The 25,007-nt window shown below is 36.4% G+C and overlaps 1 protein-coding gene across 2 annotated transcripts in view; it reads left to right on the top strand.

The window, feature by feature from the left end:
- Positions 1 to 20,871, top strand: part of FYTTD1 (forty-two-three domain containing 1) — a 76,354-nt gene extending 55,483 nt beyond the window's left edge. Inside the window, exon 9 of one of the 2 annotated variants that reach the window (XM_037837455.1) lies at positions 18,323 to 20,871. In XM_037837455.1, the coding sequence (XP_037693383.1) occupies positions 18,323 to 18,421 (99 nt within the window). In that variant the 3' untranslated portion in view covers positions 18,422 to 20,871. Of the gene's footprint in view, positions 1 to 9,919; positions 10,947 to 18,322 lie in introns of those variants that run through there. The other variant, XM_037837460.1, reaches the window with a different exon arrangement.
- Positions 20,872 to 25,007: the final 4,136 nt, after the last annotated feature.

Here is a 25,007-nt window from a genome sequence, read left to right as displayed (position 1 = left end):
GATCCTTTTCGGTTTTTAAAATCTATTTTCACTTGCATTTAAGCAGGATAAGAAATACAATACAAATTCTTTTGAAAAATTACAATGCTCAGTTTTCATTTGTCAGCTTCAATAATTCAGGAATCAACATATCTAGACTTTCTATGTGCTTATTGTATATTAAATTATTTAAAACCTATACGTTCCAAATTGTTATATTTAGATTAAAAGATTCCCTTTGTTCTGATTAATCACTGAATTTTGGTTAAAAAACGGAGTGACTTTTAATCTCTCAAACTGTTTCAGGGAGTGATGTTATGTATTATATCATAGAATGCTAGTGTTGAGTAAGGATCCAGTCTTTTAATCCAGCCACTGTATATGTAGATGAGAAAATTGAAGCCTAGTAGCATCAAGTGACCTATTTTTTTTATCTTCATTTTATTGAGATATATTCACAAACCACACAGTCATACAAAACAAATCGTACTTTCGATTGTTTACAGTACCATTACATAGTTGTACATTCATCACCTAAATCAATCCCTGACACCTTCATTAGCTCACACACAAAAATAACAAGAATAATAATTAGAGTGAAAAAGAGCAATTGAAGTAAAAAAGAACACTGGGTACCTTTGTCTGTTTGTTTCCTTCCCCTATTTTTCTACTCATCCATCCATAAACTAGACAAAGTGGAGTGTGGTCCTTATGGCTTTCCCAATCCCATTGTCACCCCTCATAAGCTACATTTTTTTTTTTTTTTTTTTTTTTTTTTTTTTTTAATATTCATTTTATTGAGATATATTCACATACCACACAGTCATATAAAACAAATCATACATTTGATTGTTCACAGTACTGTTACATAGTTGTACATTCATCACCAGAATCAATCCCCAATACCCTCATTACCACACGCACAAAAATAACCAGAATAATAATTAAAGTGAAAAAGTGTGCTTTAGGTTTTAAAGCAGGGAAGGATAGTGAGGCATTTGCCTTGGGCCCCAAATTTAAGGGGCACCAAAAAACTCAGGAAATAGTATTTGAATGCAAGGTTTTAAAAAATCAAAAGTAATGCAAAAAGTCCATGGTGAACAAAATATTAGATATTTCTTTTTACTTCCTGGTGTATTAGAGTAGACAGAGGAACATGCCCGAAATCTCTGAACTATAATCCAGCTGCCTTGATCCCTGATAATGATTGTATAGCCTTTAATCGTGTGCCCTTGTGATTGTAAAAACCTTGTGACTGACTCTCACTTGAATCCATTTAATCTGGTTTTTCGACTTTAGAGTCTTTTGATCACTAAAGATGGCCCCTAATGTTTATTAATGAAGGGACTTGGGTCAGCCCAGAATTAACCCACCCAATTCCAAAGTTACCTTGATAACCGAAGCTGGATCTAACCAAAATGGGCCTGCCTGACATGTGCAGTAGCTTAGACTTTTTTTTTTTTTTTTTTTAATCATCATTTTATTGAGATATATTCACATACCACGCAGTCATACAAAACAAATTGTACTTTCGATTGTTTACAGTACCATTACATAGTTGTACATTCATCACCTAACTCAATCCCTGACACCTTCATTAGCACACACACAAAAATAACAAGAATAATAATTAGAGTGAAAAAGAGCAATTGAAGTAAAAAAGAACACTGGGTACCTTTGTCTGTCTGTTTCCCTCCCCTACTTTTCTACACATCCATCCATAAACTAGACAAAGTGGTGTTTGGTCCTTATGGCTTTCCCAATCCCATTGTCACCCCTCATAAGCTACATTTTTATACAACTGTCTTCGAGATTCATGGGTTCTGGGTTGTAGTTTGATAGTTTCAGGTATCCACCACCAGCTACCCCAATTCTTTAGAACCTAAAAAGGGTTGTCTAAAGTGTGCGTAAGAGTGCCCACCAGAGTGACCTCTCGGCTCCTTTTGGAATCTCTCTGCCACTGAATCTTATTCATTTCCTTTCACATCCCCTTTTTGGTCAAGAAGATGTTCTCCGTCCCACGATGCCGGGTCTACATTCCTCCCCGGGAGTCATATTCCACATTGCCAGGGAGATTCACTCCCCTGGGTGTCTGATCCCACGTAGGGGGGAGGGCAGTGATTTCACCTTTCAAGTTGGCTTAGCCAGAGAGAGGGGGCCACATCTGAGCAACAAAGAGGCATTCGAGAGGAGGCTCTTAGGCACAACCGTAGGGAGGCCTAGCCTCTCCTTTGTAGCAACCGTCTTCCCAAGGGTAAAACTTATGGTAGAGGGCTCAACCCATCAAACCACCAGTCCCCTATGTCTGTGGTCATGTTAGCAACCATGGAGGTGGGGTAGGCGAATACCCCTGCATTCTCCACAGGCTCCTCAAGGGGGCACTACATCTTTTTTTTTCCTTGTTTTTCTTTTTTTTTTTTTAACTTTCCCTTCTTTTTTAAATCAACTGTATGAAAAAAAGTTAAAAAGAAAACAAACATACAATAAAAGAACATTTCAAAGAGACCGTAACAAGGGAGTAAGAAAAAGACAACTAACCTAAGATAACTGCTTAACTTCCAACATGTTCCTACTTTACCCCAAGAAAGTTACCTAATATAGCAACATTTCTGTGAACTTGTTCCTACTATATCCATCAGAAATTAACAGACCATAGTCATTCCTGGGCATCCCCAGAACGTTAAATAGCTTATCTGTTCTTCTTGGATTATTGTTCCCCCTTCCTTAATTGCTCTCTATTGCTAGTTCCCCTACATTCTACATTATAAACCATTTGTTTTACATTTTTCAAAGTTCATATTAGTGGTAGCATATAATATTTCTCTTTTTGTGCCTGGCTTATTTCGCTCAGCATTATGTCTTCAAGGTTCATCCATGTTGTCATATGTTTCACGAGATCGTTCCTTCTTACTGCCGCGTAGTATTCCATCGTGTGTATATACCACATTTTATTTATCCACTCATCTGTTGAAGGACATTTGGGTTGTTTCCATCTCTTGGCAATTGTGAATAATGCTGCTATGAACATTGGCGTGCAGATATCTGTTCGTGTCACTGCTTTCCGACCTTCCGGGTATATACCGAGAAGTGCAATCGCTGGATCGAATGGTAACTCTATATCTAGTTTTCTAAGGAACTGCCAGACTGACTTCCAGAGTGGCTGAACCATTATACAGTCCCACCAACAATGAATAAGAGTTCCAATTTCTCCACATCCCCTCCAGCATTTGTAGTTTCCTGTTTGTTTAATGGCAGCGACTCTAATAAGTGTTAGATGGTATCTCATTGTGGTCTTAATTTGCATCTCTCTAATAGCTAGTGAAGCTGAACATTTTTTCATGTGTTTCTTGGCCATTTGTATTTCCTCTTCAGACAACTGTCTTTTCATATCTTTTGCCCATTTTATAATTGGGCTGTCTGTACTATTGTGATTGAGTTGTAGGATTTCTTTATATATGCAAGATATCAGTCTTGTCAGATACATGGTTTCCAAAAATTTTTTCCCATTGAGTTGGCTGCCTCTTTACCTTTTTGAGAAATTCCTTTGAGGTACAGAAACTTCTAAGCTTGAGGAGTTCCCATTTATCTATTTTCTCTTTTGTTGCTTGTGCTTTGGGTGTAAAGTCTAGGAAGTGGCCGCCTAATACAAGGTCTTGAAGATGTTTTCCTACATTATCTTCTAGGAGTTTTATGGTACTTTCTTTTATATTGAGATCTTTGGTCCATTTTGAGTTAATTTTTGTGTAGGGGGTGAGGTAGGGGTCCTCTTTCATTCTTTTGGATATGGATATCCAACTCTCCCAGCCCCATTTGTTGAAAAGACCATTATGACTCAGTTCAGTGATTTTGGGGGCCTTATCAAAGATCAGTCGGCCATAGATCTGAGGGTCTACCTCTGAATTCTCAATTCGATTCCATTGATCTATATGTCTATCTTTGTGCCAGTACCATGCTGTTTTGGCAACTGTGGCTTTATAATAAGCTTCAAAGTCAGGGAGTGTAAGTCCTCCCACTTCGTTTTTCTTTTTTAGAGTGTCTTTAGCAATTCGAGGCATCTTCCCTTTCCAAATAAATTTGATAACTAGCTTTTCCAAGTCTGCAAAGTAGGTTGTTGGAATTTTGATTGGGATTGCATTGAATCTGTAGATGAGTTTGGGTAGAATTGACATCTTAATGACATTTAGCCTTCCTATCCATGAACATGGAGTATTTTTCCATCTTTTAAGGTCCCCTTCTATTTCTTTTAGTAGAGTTGTGTAGTTTTCTTTGTATAGGTCTTTTACATCTTTGGTTAAGTTTATTCCTAGGTACTTGATTTTTTTACTTGCTATTGAAAATGGTATCTTTTTCTTGAGTGTCTCTTCAGTTTGTTCATTTCTAACATATAGAAACATTACTGACTTATGTGCATTAATCTTGTATCCCGCTACTTTGCTAAATTTGTTTATTAGCTCTAGTAGCTGTATCGTCGATTTCTCAGGGTTTTCTAGATATAAGATCATATCATCTGCAAAGAATGTCAGTTTTACGTCTTCTTTTCCAATTTGGATGCCTTTTATTTCCTTGTCTTGCCGGATTGCCCTGGCTAGCACTTCCAGCACAATGTTGAATAACAGTGGTGACAGCGGGCATCCTTGTCTTGTTCCTCATCTTAGAGGGAAGGCTTTCAGTCTCTCGCCATTGAGTACTATGCTGGCTGTGGGTTTTTCATATATGCTCTTTATCATGTTGAGGAAGTTTCCTTCAATTCCTACCTGTTGAAGTGTTCTTATCAAAAAGGGATGTTGGATTTTGTCAAATGCCTTTTCAGCATCTATTGAGATGATCAATTGATTTTTCCCTTTTGACTTGTTAATGTGTTGTAATACATTGATTGATTTTCTTATGTTGAACCATCCTTGCATGCCTGGAATGAACCCCACTTGAAGTGACCTATTTTAAATTGGGTACTTAATGTGTGACAAGTAGGATTGGACCCCAGGTCTTTTGGCTTTAGGTTTAGCTTTGATTTTCTTCCACTGTACTATATTCTTTCCCTCCTTTATTTTTACAGCTTTATTCAGGTATAATTGAAGTCCACTAAGTTGTACATATTTAAAATGTAAAATTTGATGAGTTTTCACATCAGTTACCCCAAGTGTTTGCAGTGCTCCTTTGTAATCATTCCCTCCCTCTTCATCCCATCTGACTCACCCCCTTTTCCTCAGGTAACTACTGATCTGTTTTCTGTCAGTATAGATTACTTTGCATTTTTTAGCATTTTATATAAATGGAATCAAACAGTATATATATTTTTTTATGTGTGTGGTAGTGGTAGTGGTTGTTCTAGCTTCTTGCAGTTAGCATAATTATTATTTTTTGCTGAGTAGTAGTCCATTATATGGGTCTGCCATAATTTGCTTATCCATTTGCTGATGGACTTTTGGGTTATTTGTAGTTTTCGGTTATTACAAATAAAATTGCTGTGAACAAGAGTTTGCATATGTGTGGTCTTATAATTTCATTTCTCTTGGGTACATATTTAGGAATGAATAGCAGGGTTGTATGATAGGTGTTATGTTTAACTTTTTAAGTAACTGCCAAACTGTTTTCCTAAAGTGGTTGTACCATTTTACATTCCCACTAATATTGTATGAAAGACCCACAATCTTCCCAACACTTGATATCGTCAGTCCTTTTAATATTAGTTATTCTAGTGGGTATGTAGTAGTATATCATTGTAGCTTTAATTTGCATTCCTATAATGCCTTATGATATTGAACATCTTTTCATTCATTTATTTGCTGTGTGTATACTACCCACTTTGGTGGAAGTATCTGGTCCAGTCTTTGTCTCTATTATTATTTTTTAATCTTGCCTTCTAAAAATTTAGTTTTATTGAGATATATTCACATACCCTGCTGACATCCACGTGTACAATCAGTTGTTCACAGTACCATCATATAGTTGTACATTCATCATCAAAACCAATTTTTGGACATTTTCATTACTCCAAAAAAATAAGAATAGGAATAAAAATACAAATGAAGAAGAATACCCAAAACATCCCACCTTGCCAATCCCCCTATTATTCAGTTTTTGTTCTTATTTTTCTACTCATCTGTCCATACACTAGATAAAGGGAGTGGGAGCCACAAAGTTTTCACAATCACACAGTCACATTGTATAAGCTATATAGTTAGACAGTTGTCTTCAAGAATCAAGGCTAATGGGTTGCAGCTCAGTGGTGTCAGGTATTTCCTTCTAGCTATTCCAATACCCTAAAAACTGAAAAGGGGTATCTACATAACACGTGAGAATAACCTCCAGAATGACCACCTGACTCCATTTGAAATCTCTCAGCCACTGAAACTTTATTTTGTTTCACTTCTTGTCCCCTTTTGGTCCAAGGTTTTCTCAATCTCACGATGCCAGGGCAAGGTTCATCCCCAGGAGTCATGTCCACGTTGCCAGGGAGATTTACACCCCTGAGAGTCATCTCCCTCGTAGTGGGGAGGGCAGTGAGTTTACCTTAAGAGTCAGCTTACACAGAGACGCCACATCTGAGCAACAAAAGAGGTTCTCTAGGAGAGACTCTTAGGCATAATTATAAGCTTCTCTTTTGCAGTAATAAGCTTCATAAGGATAAGCCCCAAGATCAAGGTCTCGGTCTACTTCATTTGTAGTCTCCAGTGCTTGTGAGAATATCAGTAATTCCCCAGGTGGGGAAATCTAATATTTCCTCATTTTTCCCTAGTCCCTCAGGGTGGCTTTGCAAATAAATTTTTATTCTCTGCCCAGATTACCTTGGGATGTATTGGGATTTTACACTAAACTGTACAAATCAACCAGATCTAACTCCTTATTCAAAGTTTCATGTAATTATGGTGTTTGAATAAACTGATTGTACAAGTTAAATTATTTAGTGCGCTACAGATGTTGCACCAAATAAGCATCTCTTCGTTTGGCCTTACATAGAAGTTGAAGTTTTTAAACAGTCAATATCGTTCTTTACCCTTTAGTCCGATTTGCCTTAGTCCTAACCACATCTGCTTCATTCATATCTCTAATTGAAGTCTGAACTCTTTCTCACCTTTTTTAACAGTCACTGTATTGGGTAATACTAACATTCATAGCCGCCAAACTCTAGCTCTGAGCATCAGGTGTCACACAGATACCTAGAATTGCAGGGAACAACCAGGTTATACACAAACAGCTCAGCATCTCAGAATTTAGAAATAACTAACAACTTGGGAATAAACATGACTTCTCTAAGAGGTTACAATCTAGGGACCTTTACAATAAGCATTCCCCTGATAATGTGTGCCCTAACATTCAGTTCTCAGAGTTTGCACACTATTGTTAGTCTGTATTAATGAGGCATTATAATATTTGTCTTTTCGTTTCTGGCTTATTTCACTCAAAACGTCCTCAAGATCCATTCACCTAGTTGTGTGCCTTACAACTTCATTCCTTCTTTTAATCGCTCAGTTTTCTATTGTATGCACACACCACGATTCACCATTCTGTTCATTAGACAATGTACCCTTAGGCCTCCTCCATCCATTGCAAATTGTGAATATTGCCACCGTAAACACCAGTGTGCAAATGTCCATTCATATCCCTGCTCTCAGTTCTTCCAAGTGTATACCCAATAATGAGGTTGCAGGATCTTATGGCAATCCCATACTTAGCTTCTTGTGGAACCACCGCACTGCACTCCGGATTGCTTGCACCATTCTACTTCCCCGCCAACAGTGAATAGGTACATCCCTCTCTCCATGTTTTCTCCAGCATTTGTATCCCTCTATTTTTTTGCCCTGCAATTTTATAGTATTCATGTACCATATAATCATCCATGGTGTACAAACACTTGTTCACAGTGTCATCATATAGTTGTGCATTTATTACTGCAGTCAGCATGTAAACACATTCATTACTCAAAAAATAAAATTAAGAATAATAAAAAAGATAGGAGACAAAATAAAAGTAAAGTACAATACAGTGAAAAGGTCAGGCAAACAACTTGGCAGGTGAAATCACTGCCCTCCCAACTACGTGGATCAGACAGCCAGGGGAGTGAATCTCCCTGGCAATGTGGAATATGACTTCCAGGGAGGAATCTAGACCTGGCATCATGGGATGGAGAACATCTTCTTGACCAAAAGGGGAATGTGAAAGGAAATGAAATAAGCTCAGTGGCAGAGAGATTCCAAAAGGAGCCGAGAGGTCACTCTGGTGGGCACTCTTACACACAATATAGATAACCCTTTTTAGGTTCTAATGAATTGGAATAGCTAGCAGTAAATACCTAAAACTATCAAACTACAACCTAGAACCCATGAATCTTGAAGATGATTGTATAAAGATGTAGCTTATGAGGGGTGACAGTGTGATCGGGAAAGCCATATGGACCACTCTCCCCTTTGTCCAGTGTATGTATGGATGAGTAGAAAAATGGGGGCAAAAAAAACACAAAACACCCAGTGTTCTTTTTTACTTTAATTGTTCTTTTTCACTTTAATTTTTATTCTTATTATTTTTGTGTGTGTGGTAATGAAAATGTTCAAAAATTAATTTTGGTGATGAACGCACAATTATATAATGGTAGTGTGAACAATTGAAGGTACGCTGTGTATGACTGCATGGTATGTGAATATATCTCAATAAAAATGAATTTTAAAAAAAGTCAGGCAACAACAGCACCACCAAGAATCCCATACCCCTTCCTTACAGCCCCCTCTGCCTTTATTTATTATTTTTTTATTTCTCTTGGTAATATTGCGATGTAAACATTAATATATTCTAGATACAAGTCCTTTATATTTTTTTGCAACTAATTTTTCCCAATCTGTTGCTTGCCTTTTCATTATTGTTATTTAACAGTATCTTTTGAAGAGAAATGTTTTTAAATTTGAAGTCCAGATTATTTTTCTTTTATAATTTGTGCCTTTTGTCCTCTTATAAAGAAATCTTTGCCAAACCCATTGTCACTGAGACTTTCTCCCATGTTTTTTTTCCTAAAAGTTTCATAGTTCTAGCTCATGCTTTTAGGTTTGTGATCCATTTCACGTTAATTTTTGGTTAAGAAATGAGGATGAGGGTAATGGTTCATTATTTTGTGCATGGCTATCCAATTGTTCTGGGACCGTTTGCTGAAAAAATTATCCTTTCCCCATTGAATTGCCTTGGTATTTTGTTTAAAATTAGTTAGCCTTATCTGCAGGAGTTCATTTCCAGACTCTACTCCATTTCATTCATTTATATGTCTATCTTGACAACTGTTCTATGCTGTCTTAGTTATTAAGCTTTATACTAAGCATTAAAATCTGGCAGTATATGTCCTTCAACTTTGTTCTCTTTTAAAGTTGTTTGGACTTATTCTAGGTCCTTTGCATATGTCCCTAATTTTAACAAGATTATTTACTGAACTGTTTAGTGTTGAGTTTTAAAAAAATTGCTGAATGTTTTACGATTGCTGAATGTTTTTTCTTTTGTGCATCAGAATAATATTCATGAATTTATGAAAATTTTCCTACTATATACTGTAGCTTTGGTATTGTGACCATGTGTTTTCATATCTTTTGAGTAAATACCTAGGATTAGAATTGCCGGGTCATAGAATATGTGAATGTTTGGTTTTTTATGGGACTGCCAGATCTTTTCCTATTGTATATTTTTCCTTTATTTAGGTTTTTTTTAGTTCTTTTAGGAGAGTTTTGTAGTTTTCAATGTAAAGGTTTTCCAGGTTCAACCATACTTTATTAGTACGTCATTGCTTTTTATTGCCAAATGATATTCCATTGTATGGATATATTCCACTTTTTATTTATTCATTCTTGATGGACACTTGGGTTGTTTACACTTGTGTTTATGCATAGTGCTGTTATGAACATTTGGATACAGAGTTTTGTGTGATCATAAGTTATTGTTTTCATTTATTTCCCTTTGGCATACCTAGGAGTGGAGTTGCTTGGCTGTATGATGACTTCATATTTAATCCTTTGAAGAACTGTTGGACTGTTTTCCAGAGTGGTTATAGCATTTTACATTCTCACCAGCATATATTAGGGTTCCGAATTTCTCCATATCCTCACCAATTCTTGTTATTATCTGTCGTTCAATTATGGTCATCTATGTGGGTATCTCACTGTGGTTTTGATAATTTATTTTTGTTGCATTAACCTGTATCCTGTGACCTTGCTAAATACATTTACTACTTTTGGTAGTTGTTCTGTATATTCCTTAAGATTTTCTGCCTAAACAATGGCATTCTCCAAATTCCTTTCAATCTTTAAACCTTTTATTTGTTTTTCTTGCTTTACTGGAGGTTAGTACCTCCAGTAGAATTGAATACCAATTGAATACCACATTTAAGGAGAAAGCATTAAATGTTTCACCATTAAGTATTACGTTAGCAGTATGTTTTTTGTAGATTCTCCATATCAGATTGATGGAGTTCCTTCTTTTCCTAATTTGCTGAGAATTAGCATTGTGAATGGGTATTGGATTTTGTCAAATGCATGTTTTGCGTTTGTTGAAGTGAAAATCTGTGAAATTGAAGATAGGAAGAATGGACAGAAATTTGACCTGATTGATTGATTGATTGATAGCAGTTTTATTGAGATATATTTACACACCGTATAGTCCATCTAAAGTATATAATCATTGGCTCACAGCATCATCACATAGTTGTAAATTCATCACTACAATCAATTTTAGAACATTTTCATTACTGAAAAAACTGAAAACAAACCTGCAAAACATCCCCTACCCCTTATCCCCACCCCTTCCATTGACCCTTGGCTTTGATGTGGAATATTTGTTACTGTTGATGAAAGAATATTAAAATATTACTGTTGACTGTAGTCCATAGTTTGCAATAAGTGTGTTTTTTACCATATACTACTCTGTATTAACACCTTGTATTAGTACATTTGTTCTAGTTCACAAAAGAATTTTTTATATATGTACTATTAGTCACAGTCATTGTCCACATTGGGTTCACTGTGTTATACAGTCCCATGTTTTATCTTCTAGCTTTCTTTCTAGTGACATTAACAACTCTAAACTTCCACTTCCAACCGTGATCACACACATAATTCAGGGCTATTAATTATACACACCATACTTTACTTCCATCACCTCTATCTATTTCCAAACAGTTTATATTCAACCTAGTTAAAAATTCTGCAACATTAAGCATCTGCTCTTCATTTTCTCCTCTCTGTCTCCTCATAACCTATAGTCTAGATTTTAACTCTGTGAGTGTTCCGGTTTGTTAATGCTGCCGTTTTGCAAAATACCAGAAATGGATTGGCTTTTATAAAGGGCGTTTATTTGATTACAGTCTTAAGGCTGTGAAGTGTCCAAGGTAAGGCATCAACAATAGAGTACCTTCACTGAAGGATGGCCAATGGCATCCGGAAAACCTCTGTTAGCTGGGAAGGCACGTGACTGGTGCCTCTTCTGGGGTTCTGGTTTCAAAATGGCATTCTCCAAACGTGTTCCTCTCTAGGCATCTGCATGCTCCTAGGTTGTGCGTTCTCCAAAATGTCTCTGTAAGCTGCAGCTCCTCTTCAGAATGTTACTCTCAGTTGCTCTCCAAAATGTCACTCTTAGCTGCTCTCTGGGGTCCCTCTGTGAGCGCTTTTTAAAGGACTCCTGTGAACTAACCAAGACCCACCCTGAATGGGTGGGGCCACATTTCCATGGAAACATTGAATCAAGCGGTCACACCCTAATCAGAGGTGTCACTCACAGTTGGGTGGGTCACATTTCCATGGAAACACTCAATCAGAAGATTCCAACCTAATGAACACTTAATACATCTGCCTCCACAAGACTGCATTGAAGAACACGTAGTTTTGGGGGACATAATACATCCAAACCAGCACATTCCACCCCCTGGACCCCAAAATGACATGAGCTTTCCATATACAAAATAGATTTATCTCATCACAATATCACAGAAACTTAAATCATTTCAGTAACAATAGTTAAGTTCAAGATTCCATCAAAATCAGTTACAGGCGTGGTCTGTCCTAAAGCAAAATTCCCCTCTGGTTATGGACCTGTGAAACCTAGACCAAGTTATCTGTTTACAATATACAAAGTCTAAGAGTGATTTACTGAATGACGTTTTATTGTTGAGGTTTGAGACATAATACATCCAAACCAGCACAATGAGTTTACTTATTATAATTAGTTCATATCAATGAGATCATACAGTGTTTGTCCTTTTGTGTCTGACTTACTTCACGCAACAAAATGCTCTCAAGGTTCGTGCATGTTGTCACATGCTTCATGGCTTGATTGTTTCTTATAGCTGAACAATATTCCATCATATGAATAGTGTTTATCCATTCATCAGTTGATGGACACTTGAGTTGTTTCCATCTTTCGGCAGTTGTGAATAATGCCACTATAGACTTTGGTTTGCAAATATCTGCTTGTGTCCCTGCTTTCAGTTCTGAATATACACATAGTAGCAGGATTGCTGAGTCATATGGCAGTTGTATATTTAGCTTCCTGAGGACTGCCAGTCTTCCACAGCAGCTATACCATTCTACATTCCCATCAGGAGTGAATAAGTCTTCCTGTTTTTCTACATCTTCTCTAACACTTGTAGTTTTCAGTTGTTTAATAGTGGCCATTCTGGTAGATATAAAATGATATCTCATTGTGGTTTTGATTTGCATTGCCTTAATAGCTAGTGATGTTGAACATCTTTTCATGTGCTTTTCAGCCATTTGCATTTCCTCTTTTAGGAAAATATCTATTCATGTCTTTTGCCCATTTTTGAATTGGGTTTTTCTTTTATTGTTGTAATATTTCTTTATATATTCTGAATATAAAATACTTACGAGATATGTGGTTTCCAAAAATTTTCTCCCATTGAAAAGGCTGTCTTTTCACCTTTTTGACAAAGTCCTTGAAGCAAAAAAGTATTCAGTTTTGAGGAATTCCCATTTATCTGTTTTTTCCTTTCATTGCTTGTACTTGGGTATAAGGTCTAAGAAACCACTATCTATCCCTAGATCTTGAAGATATTTCCCTACATTTTTTTGGGGGGGGCAGTTTTATGGTATTGGCTCTTATATTTAGGTCTTTGATCCATTTTTAGTTAATTTTTGTACAAGGTGTGAGATGGGGGTCCTCTTTCATTCTTTTAGATATGGTTATCAGTTCTCCTAGCAACATTTATTGAAGAGACTGTTGTGTTCCAGTTGAGTGGACTTGGGAGCCTTGTGAAAAATTAATTGACCATAGATGTGAAGGTCTGTTTCTGAACTCTGAGTTCAATTCCATTGGTCAGTATGTCTTTATGCCAGTACCATACTGTCTTGACAACTGTAGCTTTGTAATATGCTTTAAAGTCAGGAAATGTGAGTCCTTCAACATCATTCTTCTTTTTCAAGATGTTTTTGGCTAGTCAAGGCCTCTCACTCTTCCAGATAAATTTGATTATTGGCTCTTCCATTTCCACAAAGTAGGCTGTTGGAATTTTGATTGGTATTGCATTGAATCTGTTGGTTACTTTGGGTAGAATTGACATCTGAATGACATTTAGGCATCCAATCCATGAACACAGTAAGTCCTTCCTTGATTTAGGTCTTCCTTGATTTCTTTTAGCAATGTTTTGTAGCTTTCTATCTATAGATCCTGTACATCTGTTCCAGTTTGCTAATGCTGCCATTTTACAGAACACTAGGAATGGATTGGCTTTTATAAAGGGGGTTTATTTGGTTGCAAAGTTACAGTCTTAAGGCCATAAAATGTCCAAGGTAAGGCATCAAAGAATAGGGTACCTTCACTGGAGAAAGGCCATTGAGATCCAGAAAACCTCTGTTAGCTGGGAAGGCATGTGGCTGGCATCTGCTTGCTCTCAGGTTCTGTTTCGAAATGGTGTTCTCCAAAATATCAGCTTTCAATGGCCAACTTCAAAATGTCTGTCTCTGCTGCAGCTCTAAAATGTTACTCATGGCTGCTCTGTTATATGGCTCCAGTGATTCAATTAAGACCCACCCTGAATGGGTGGGGTAACACCTCCATGGACACTATCCAATCAGAAGTCCCGCCCACAGTTGATTGAGTCACATCTCCATGGAAACAATCAGTAGGTTCCAGCCTAATCAACACAAATACGTCTGCCCCCACAAAATTGCATCAAAGACAATGGCGTTTTGGGGGACGTAATACATCCAAACTGGCACAACATCCTTGGTTGAGTTTTTTTCCTAGATATTTGATTCTTTTAGTTACTGTTTTAAATGGAATTTTTTCCTTAATTTCCTTCTCCCATAGCTCATTACTACTGTATAGAAACACTACTTATTTTTGCTTGTTGATCTTGTAACCCGCCACTTTGCTGAGCTCATTTATTAGTTCTAGTAGCTTTGTTGTAGATTTTTGGGACTTGACAAATACAGGATCATGTTGTTTGCAAATAGCAAAAGTTCTGCTTCTTCCTTTCTGGTTTGGATGCTGCTTTTTTTTCTTTTTAACCTAATTGCTATAGCAGTCCATTCTGCCAATCTGTCTTTTGATTCAGGAGTTTATTCCATTAACATTCAATATTATTACTGTAAAGGCAGTACTTCCTTCAACCATTTTATCCTTTGGCTTTTATTTGTCATATGTATTTTTTTCTCTTGTAATCCTTAGAGTTACCCTCATTGATAATCTTCATTTCTATACTCTACTGTCCTTCATTTGTATACTCTCCTGTGTTTATTTTCAGCCAGCAGAACTCTCTGTAGCATTTCTTATAGGTCAGTTCTCGTGTTAACAGACTCTCTTAGCTTCTTTATTAATATTTTAAACTCTCCCTCATTTTTTTTTTTACATTTTTTTATTGTGAAATAAATATACAAAAAGTGGTAACTTTCAAAGTATGATTTAACAAGTAGTTGGAGAGCAAATTTCAAAGAATGTTATGGGTTACAGTTCTACCATTTCAGTTGTTTCCTTATTGTGAAGTATAACTTATATACAGAAATGTGGTAACTTTCGAAGTATAATTTAACAAGTGGCTATAGAGCAAATTTCGAAGCTTGTTATATGTTACAGTTCCACCGCGTCAGTTATTTCCTTGTAGCTATTCTAGTACCCTAGAAACTAAAAAAAAAAATTATTTATATAAGGATTCGGTATTCATAATCCTTTGTTAAATCCCATCTTGTCAGTTGCTACCCCGTTCTCTCATTTGATTGCTGTCTCAATCTTCAGGGCTATCTGGGCAGTGACCAAAATAACTGTTCATTTTGAAAAGGGGTGTTGGCATTATTGGGAATGGGGCTGCATCTGGTTGATGTTCTTGGAGAGGGTTTTAGGATTTACCTGGCATAGGAACACTCCAGGGAATTTAAGTTTCTGAAAAGTAAACTTAGTGAAACTTTCATAGAGTCTCAGATGGGGTCCTAGGTATTCTTTAGTATTTTTGGGACTACTGTTCTTTAGGCCTTGGCTTACTGTTGGCATTTAGAATATCAAGCTGGAACTTGCTTAAGCGTAATCTCCAGGATAGCCTCTTGACTCTATTTGAAATCTCAGAGTCACTGAAACCTTATTTTGTTACCTGTTTTCCCTTTTGGTCAAAAAGACATTCTCAATTCCTTGATGCCAGGACCAGGCTCATTCCTGGGAGTCCTGTGTCACGTAGAGGGGAGGGTAATGAATTTATATGTAGAGTTGAGCTTAGAGACTCTCCCTCATTTGAAGGACAGCTTTACAGATAAAAAGTTCTTGCCTGGCAATTTTCTCCTTCAGTATCTTAAATATATGGTATCACTGCCTTCTCACCTCCACAGATTCTGATGAGAAATCAGCGCTTAGTCGTATTTGGCTTCTCTTGTATGTGATAAGTTGCTTTTCTCTTTCTGCTTTCAGAAATCTCTCTCTTTGTCATTTGGCAGTCTGATTAATAATACGTGTTTTGGCTGGGTCTATTCAGATTTATTCTGTTTGGAATACATTGGGCTGTTTTGATGTGCATCTTTCATAAGGGTTGGGAAATTTTTGATCATTATTCCCTTAAATATTTTTTCTGGCTCTTTTCCCTTCTCTCCTTCTTCTGGGACACCCGTGATGAGTATGTTTCTGTACTTCATGTTGTCAGTAATTTCCCTGAGAATCTGCTCAAAATTTTCCATTCTTTTCTCTATCTGTTCTTTTTTCTATTTGAATTTGGGTGCTCTGTCTTCTTGTAGCCCACTGATCCTTTCTTCTGCCTCTTCAAATCTGCTGTTGTGTACCTCTAATATATTTTTTTAAAATTTATTCTGGCTTTTATTCCCATAAGATCTGTAATTTTTCTTTGTATGCTTTCAAATTCTTTATGCTCATGTATTGTGGTCTTAATATCCTTTATTTCTTTAGACATCTCCTTGAAGTGATTTGTTTGAACATCTTTGAGTAATTGTTCCAAGTTCTGTATTCCCTCTGACTTATTAATTTGTTCCTTTGAGTGGGCCATTTTTTCCTGAGTTTTAGGATGGGTTGTGATTTTTCTGCTAATGCCCAGTCATCTGATTATCTTGATGGGTTTATTCATAAGTTCAGTTTCTCTCTAGGATTTTGTAGTTGATTGGGTTTGTGTTAAGGCTCTTCTTTGACAGTTGGTTTGTCAGTATTTCCCAGCCAGAACAGGGCCATGTAGCCATGCAGTGGGCACAGACAAATCCCAAAGAGTTCTGGGAGAGAAAGGGTCACGGAAAACTCCAAAAAGCCTCTTTTTTTTCACTTCCACATTATCAGGCTTACACATTTTTGCAAATATGAATGCTCAGCAGGATAGTGCTCTTCAGCTACCTATTCTGCTCAGGCCTATGAAGGCAGGCTGTTATGGCCCTTTGCCAGTTCTATCTCTGACATGATCTAAAAAATGTTGTCGGGCGGCTTATGCGTGGGGCAGCCTGGGCCAATGTGATCCCATTTTCTAACTTTGCTGGCCAATATTTGGCTCACTACTGGTCTGTGTCCCCTCTGTACTTTGGGTGGAGGACTCCCGTGGCCGTCACAGTCCACAGCAGCCCCCAGGCAGGGATCAGACCTCCTGTCACTGCTTCCCTTGAGGGTAGGGGAATGGAACCAGGAGCTGTGGATGGAAGTACTCACAGTCTCTGACCATAGTTTCTCAGTCTCTTCGTCCCACAGTTCCCTGGATGTTGTATAGGGTTCCCCGAGTCTCTGTAGCCTCTGAACAGTTGATTTGGACAGTTTCTGCCTGGTTACTCACTGCTTTGGGGAGAGAAGTAGGCTGTGTGGCTCCATCCCCTCCATTTTCTTGGAAGTCAACCAGATTTATTTTTAGTTTGTTTTGTTACTGTTGTTCCTTTCATTTTACAAAAGGTGGAAGTATAATTTGGGTATGCTTTCTGTTGATTGTTAATCAAAAGCATCACTTGAGTTGGTGACACAGCCTGAAATTCACATGGAGGCATTTATTCCAGTTTGCTAAAGCTGCCGAAATGCAATATACCAGAAACGGATTTGCTTTTATAAAGGGAATTTATTATGTTATAAATTTACAGTTCTAAGGCCATAAAAGTGTCCAAACTAAGGCATCCACAGGGGATACTCTTCATGGAGGAAAGGCTGATGGTGTCCAGAATACCTCTGGCAGCTGGCAAGGCACATGACTGGCATCTGCTGTTCCTTTGCTCCCATGTTGTGTTGTTTTCAGCTTCTGATTCCAGTGACTTTCTCTTTAAGCGTCTGTGGGCTCTCAGCTTCTCTTGGGCAAGTTCTGGGCTTCATCTCTTAGCTTTGCATCTCCAGGTGTCTGGGTCTATGTTGGCTCTGAGTTTACTCCAGTAAACTAATTAAGACCCACCTTAAGTGGGCAGGGTCACAGCTCCATGGAAATTATGTAATCAAAAGGTCCCACCCACAATTGGGTGGGTCACATCTCCATGGAAGCAACTAATCAAAAGATCCACCCACAGTAGGACTGCCTCACATGAATGGATTAAAAGAACATAGTCTTTTATGGGGTACATGACAGATTCAAACCAGCACAGCATGGCATCTTTGGGGTATATGAGTTGTAGGCATTATAGTATATTTGTATAATGGTGCATAATGTAGACATTACAGTGTATAGGAGACATGGATTTTGAGTCAGACTGCCTGGTTTAAATTTTGGAGCTGCTACTAGGAAGGTGAAGTAATTTGTCTAAACTTTTCTAACCAGCTATTTCATATGGTTATTGTTAGGATTAAATGAGGTCATGCACATAAATATTCAGGAAATGTTAGCTCTTGTTACTATTAATTACTGTTATTATGTGGTTCTGTTCAAAGAAAATATGGCTTACAGTCAAGTTGTTAATTTTTTTCTCCCCCTTTCCTTTTACTCTAGACAGGGATGACTTTGAATGAGCGATTTGGGATCCTGAAGGAACAAAGAGCCACTCTCACATTCAACAAAGGAGGAAGCCGCTTTGTAACCGTGGGATAGATCCCATGGCAAAGGGACTTCTGAGTGACGACTATTTGAAAAGTTGAATTGCTTAAAGAGTTTGTCATAAAAATTCAAGAAACTTTATTGCAAAATATTCACAAGGCTAAATAACTCTTTATTTTTATTTTTGAAGTTTTTTTTAAATGTGTATAAAATAATGCCCTGAAAGAATAACAGGGTATATATACCTATCTATTCTTAAAATTTTCATGGTTGGCTCCGCAGAACAATCCTCTATTTGACTCCTTTAGTTTCTCATGCAGCAGAAGAAAGACAAAGATAGAAATCGATTATTTTTATGATACTGGTATTTAGTATCTCATCTCCTTTGCCTATTTTTTAGACTTTGCCATGGTAAATCTTGGTCTTTGGAAATATGAGTAGGTCCCTTTGTTGCTGTTATTTACACTTTAATAGTGTTCATGTAATAAGTGCAGTTGCCTTTTCTTCAGTAGAAATGTTTTAAAAAAATTCATTAGAATTTCAGTTTGGGGTTTTAAGATTAATGGGAATATCTGTAACTCTGTCCCCCCCCCCCCCGGATAATGTTAGGTTAATCCCCCCAAATGATAAATCTTCAGTGACAAACTTTTAACAAGAAATGTGGCTCTAGGCATTAGTCTCAGTTTAAGATGTTGGTGTTCAAAGACTGTAAATGCATGTTTACAAACGTATCTGCTAGGGCCTTGTAGGAGAAGGTTCAAAGTAAAAAACTCACAGTTTGTGTTTAGTAGATGAATAAAGCATGAGAGGAAGTAGCTGGTTGAAGAACAGGTAACTGAGTGAAAAACTTCAAAACCCAGCTCATAGGTATTCTGTTTGGATATAATGTAGTCTTGGGTCTAGTGTCCACAAAGAATTTTTCAAATGATATTTAAAGGAGCTATAATTATTAAAATGGATTGAGTCCCTTAGATATTTTGGTAGTAAAATTGATAGCCATTAAGTCCTAGACTTTCTTCTTAATCAAAAAGTTGATTCTATAAGCTTTTAAGCTTGCTAAATTAAGCAGTATACAACTCCAAAAACAAAAAATGGCAAAAGTGATGAGAGTTGCATTATAACCTTGCTTTATACCTCTCACTTTGATTTAATTTATGGTATAAAGTTCAGGCATTTGTGGGGTGAAAAGAATTTGGTTTTTCCCCCTTCTGAGGTGGTGCGAGGAGTTTTCTGTTATGCCAAGATCTAAGAGTCCTCAGATAGCTGTATACTATAAGTTACATTAGTACTTATAGTATACTATAAGTTACAGTAATACTTGTAGTATACTAAACGTTACATTAGTACTTATAGTATACTGTAAGTTACATTGTGGTATAATGCCAAAATGCAGCAAAATATTCCAGCTGTAAGTTATAATTTTGGTCACTATGAAGCTTGACCTTTTGGTTTTCTATAACATTAAAATCTCTAAATAGGTGTTATTTTCTCTAGAGTATAATATTAGTGTTTACTTTTCCTATTAAAAAAATTACTTTATCACTCTTGCCTGTCTTGCATTATATACTAGATTTCATTGTCACTCATGCCCCTTGGGTTTCTTCTTGGTTTATTCAGAAGCCATGGAAAGCTGTCAATAACAGTTTCATGCTTATACCAAAGAATTAAATCTGATCTAATTATCTGGTATTTTGCAGATACTTCTGAGAAGGGATTATTTGGAAGTCAGTCACAGTATTTGAAAGTAAACTCTGGTCTCTACTTAGCTATTTATGTTTTTTGTAGAGGCCAAGGTACCATTGCAAAGCATTTTTGCAAGTACAAGTGCTTGTATTTGGTCCAAGAACAAAACATTTTAGACTGGTTAGAATTACTGGTAGCTTATTTTAAAGCAAAGGATAAAACTGAACATGAGTTTGCTGTCTTTAGAACAATTTGTGAAGATATGATGTGAAGGTAGTTTCCATTGTCCTGTTGAGTTATGTTAAATATTATTGTACAGAGCTATTATTAATGCCTTTTTTTTAACCTTAAAAATTGCCCAAAATATTGACACTAAACTAAGTGCATCAAACAACAAAATTTGGTATATTAAACTTTTGTTCTTTGTGCATCTGTAATTTAATTTTCTTTTTAAATATAAAATTTTGCCTTTGGTACAACTAAATTAAAACACTGCTAATATGTTGTATATACACAAAAGAATATGCTTTGTTGGAGGAAAAATTTCCTTTCTTGGAAGTTTAGCTGCTAATGTGGTTGTAGTCTTTTTTAGTTCTTAAAGTTTTTTGTTTTTGTGTTTTTAAACAAACAAATTTTAAGGTTGCAACTTAAAATTTCCTTTGCATCAAGATGTATCCAAAACAGTGATGCAGTGCATCACAAAACAAAAGTTTGTATTTAATGAGGAGGTGCTTTACACTGTACTTTTTGGTGTTTTTTGGAAAAGTTACATTTAAAAGCTGTTCATTTTTGAAAAATAAAATGTTACAGGTTTCACATGATTTATTCTTAGCTGTAAAGATTGAGTTGTGGTTTTTAGAGTGTTCTATTTATAAGGAACTTTGTAATGATTGTACTTAGGGTTTGAAAAGTCACCTATCTTGTAATTGGTCAATCAACATAGACTCTCATATGGCATCCCTCTGCCTGCCTGACTGCCTTTTGACCATTTCATTCATAGATCCACTAGGAGGTAGCCAATAGGAGTTAAAAAAGAGAAACAGTTTCCTGAGAATACAGAACATCGGAGCTGGGTGAGCCTTTAGACATCATCCAGTTCACCCTCTCATTTTACGTCTCGGTAAAGTTAGGCCCCAAGTTTTCAAGACTTGTGTGTGGAAGAGTCACTTTTTGTGCCCAGGTCTTTTGATCATCAGTTCATTAAAAACTGTTCCTGGGAATTAAACACCCACCCAAAGTAGTACTAGATTCCATTGAGAAAGAAATAATAATGCTTTATTTTCTGATTTTTTTTTAGTCCTACCTATTTCACCTCTCTATTAAAGATTACAGTATTCTCTGTTTAGCTTCACATATAAGCTGTTGTGTTAAGAAGTTCCCAAAGACAAGAATAATTTTAGCATGTGTCTGATGTTGTATAAACATTTCTTTACCCTTCAAATTAAATGGTGTATGGCTTGGCAGATATCTAAGAAGTGCTAATAGCAATACTTAGCGTTTGTGATGTGGTAGGTAATCTACTCTACCTGTTACAATCATGACTCTGATACTCTGATATTCAAGTTACGTAGACCTGTTAGAAAAGGCCGGTATTCTTAATCAGATCTTATGCATTTTTTCTAATAGGCTTAAACCATTCACCACAATTTTGATATAAGTCATAAAATACTTCTTCTTAATATGAAGAAACTTATAGGCTTCATTGCCCAGTGGTTTTTTGTTGTTGTTGTTAGAATAGGTGTATGTATATCATCACTGTGTTTTGCTGTCAGTAGCAAAATAATTCACATAATAAGACTAATGTTTTCTAGTTCTAGTTCTAGAGTAATTTTTGTTTTGATTTGTTTTTAAAACTAAGGAGATAATGGGAAAAAATACCTGACTTGGCACTAAAGAGAATGAATGCCCTACATTCTGAATGCAAGCAGTACTAAGGCAGAAAGTTATTTCTTCATTTCTGGTTAGTATAGCTTTGAATTTTCATCAGAATTTTATGTTTTGTTTTGTTTTTTTGTCACTGTAAAAAGAAATGCTGTGATTTAAGTGTCCCTTAAAGAGAGTTCTTTTTGGATAGATAAGTTTGGAATTAGTCTTCTCTTTTTTTAAAAAATAATTCAGTAAACACAAGCATTTATGATCTGAATTTTGGACTATCGTGAACTATTAACAGGGATTTAAATTGTAGGCTTCAAGTGTCTTCTTTTCCCTGCCCTTACAGTTTATTTTCTATCTGAAATCAGGTCAGCAAAAAAGGTTGATTAAAAACAAACGTGATACCATTCTGGGACTGAAAGTCCTTGTTTATTTTTGTGTATTCAGATGAGTTTTACCAATGTTGAAAGATTAACAGGGAGCTATTTCCCCCAAAAGGAGTGTGTGTACATGTTTAATTTCTACATCTTCCATTTCCATTTCCCCCTGAGGAGAAGAAAATCACATTGTCTAAATTCTCTTATCTTGTATGAAGTTTTAAAAAGTCAATTGCTAGTGCTTCTTGTTAAGGGAGTAAGTAAGGAAAGGACCAAATATTTATCAACCAATTTCTGTGCTTTACATGTGAAGAGAATAGACTGGCCAGGATTCTGATCCTATCTCTCTGAGTTTATAAAAATGGAATCTTAAAGGAGTGACCATAATAAATTTCTAGTGCATAGAAGAAGGGAAAGAGACTTTATTTCTGCATCATGTAGTGAGATACAGAGCTGTAAAGAGCTATTGAAATTTGAAACTTTTGCCCCTGGTATTGAATGAGTTAACTTTTAACCTGTGAAATAAACTGGAAGAAGCAGGGAAGTTCACCGTATCAATTTCTAACACTTAATGAGCCCCACTATGTATTTTTTCACATCCTCCTTCCAGATCATAGAGCAGTAGTGAAATAAGATGTAGCTCCCTGTACCCTTCTTGCTCAAAGCCTTTTGGCAACTTTCTCATCACTTCTTTTATTCATCACTAGACTGTTTGATGCACTCCCCACAAAGACTCAATTTCCTATATCTCATTCTCACAAGATGATGTTACCTACTTTATGGAGACGATTGAAGGAGTATGATGAGGGTTCTCTCATATTCTGTGTCTTTACCTTGTAGGTCAAACCCTAAATACCTAGAAGTTTCAGGAAAGTAGCTCTATTTTCTAAAATTAATCGCTTGATCTGTCTTGTCTTCCGTCCTTTCTTTAACTAGGCCTGGTTCTCTCATCATGATATACTATCTTCATTTTTTCCCTGTATCAACAGGCATCTTTATTTTGGCCTTTAAATATCTACCAACTTATATATCCTGTTTTCCTTAAAAATTAGTTCTTTTTTCCTCTCCTTTTACTCCCAATCTTGGCTGTCTCTGCTTTTTTCCCACTCATTCTTTCTACTTTTTAACTCCTAATGTATGCTTAGCCCTGAGATATAGAAGATAATTGTAGCATAGAGTCTACATATCAAGGACCTTAACATCTGGCTGAATAGACAAACATCAGGCATCAATCTGTAAACTTGGTCAGATGTTCAAAGACTAGGATTAGCATATTGTGGTGTGATTGTTATGGCATGTGCATGTATATAGGAAGAATAAGACCAAATTACAGAGAACTTTTCAGAAAAATGTAGTGTAAATGTGGAAGGTGATAGGTAATCAAATGTAGGTGACATAATGGTGCATTTTACAAAGAAATCTGACTAATTTATAGCTTTGTAGTGTTTTGATATGGACTATATAAATTGTTAGTCACTGTAAATTATAAACATTATAAAACAAGGTACTGCTCTTAAATAGCTTAAAATCTAACAATAACATAAAACAATTTTAGGAAGATTAGACTAAGGAAAACTAATTCATGCACTGGATAAATGTTATCTGCAGGGATGGCAAATATACCACCTACTATTGCAGTGACCCATGCTCATAACACAGGTTGATGATTGTGGAAACCTGCTGAAGAACCTAGAATGTAGTTCATAAAACAACCTTCTGGGCAGCAATTGCTGTCAGTCATTATTAGTATCAAGAGAAAACATTTTTATCTCTTGCATTAACCAAATATCTAGGAGTTCAGGGAAGTACCAACCAAGAAGGTTTCATTAAAGAGTTGGGTCTTGGATAATAGGATCTCTCCGATCTATTTTCTTTTGCTCTCTTACATGAACTTCTTGCCTATCACCATTCTAATTCTTACACTTAAGTGTGTTCATACTGATCCTCCTCACAGTCTGGAATATTGCTGTCACCTTCCAGCCTATCCCATTTTTAAAATGCATTTTTTATTATGAAATTTAACATATGTACATAACAGTGATATCTTTTAAAATACGATTCAACAAGTAGAGAACAAATTTCAAAGAATGCCATGGGTCACAGTTCTACAGCTTCAGCTATGTCCATTATAAATATAGCATACATAAAGAAAGGTGTTAACTTTTGTTGTACAGCTCAATAAGCAGTTATATAGGTAATTTCAAAAACTATTATGGGTTACAGTTCCACAGTATCAGTTCTTTACTCATTTTATAATGTATTATGTATCTAAGGTATATACATAAAGGTGAAGAGTTTAAAGCACAATTGAACAAGTAACTATAAAGCAAATTTCAAAGGATGTTAGTGTACAGTTCCACTATGTCACTTACCTCCTTCCAGCTATTCTGACACCGCAACATTTAAAAAATATACGTTTATACAAAGTTTCAGTATTCATAGACTTTTGTTAAATCTTATCTTGTTTCTTACTATCCCTTCCTCTCAACCTCTTTCTCCATCTTCAAGGGTCTCTAGGCCATGAACACCCTAACTTCTTCCTATTGAAAGGGGGTGTCAACAGTATGGGGAAGGGGGCTACATCTGATTGGTGTTTTTTAAGAGGCTTTGCCATGGGTCTTAGGACCTGTCTGGCATAGAAACACTGGTGGATTCGAGGTTCCGAGAGATAAAACTTAGTGAATCTTTTATAGACTCTCAGATAAGGA

The sequence above is a fragment of the Choloepus didactylus genome, chromosome 1 (assembly GCF_015220235.1).
Source record: "Choloepus didactylus isolate mChoDid1 chromosome 1, mChoDid1.pri, whole genome shotgun sequence".
NCBI lineage: Eukaryota > Metazoa > Chordata > Mammalia > Pilosa > Megalonychidae > Choloepus > Choloepus didactylus.
Note: the sequence above shows the minus strand (reverse complement) of the source record. Positions and strands in the feature narration are given on the sequence as shown.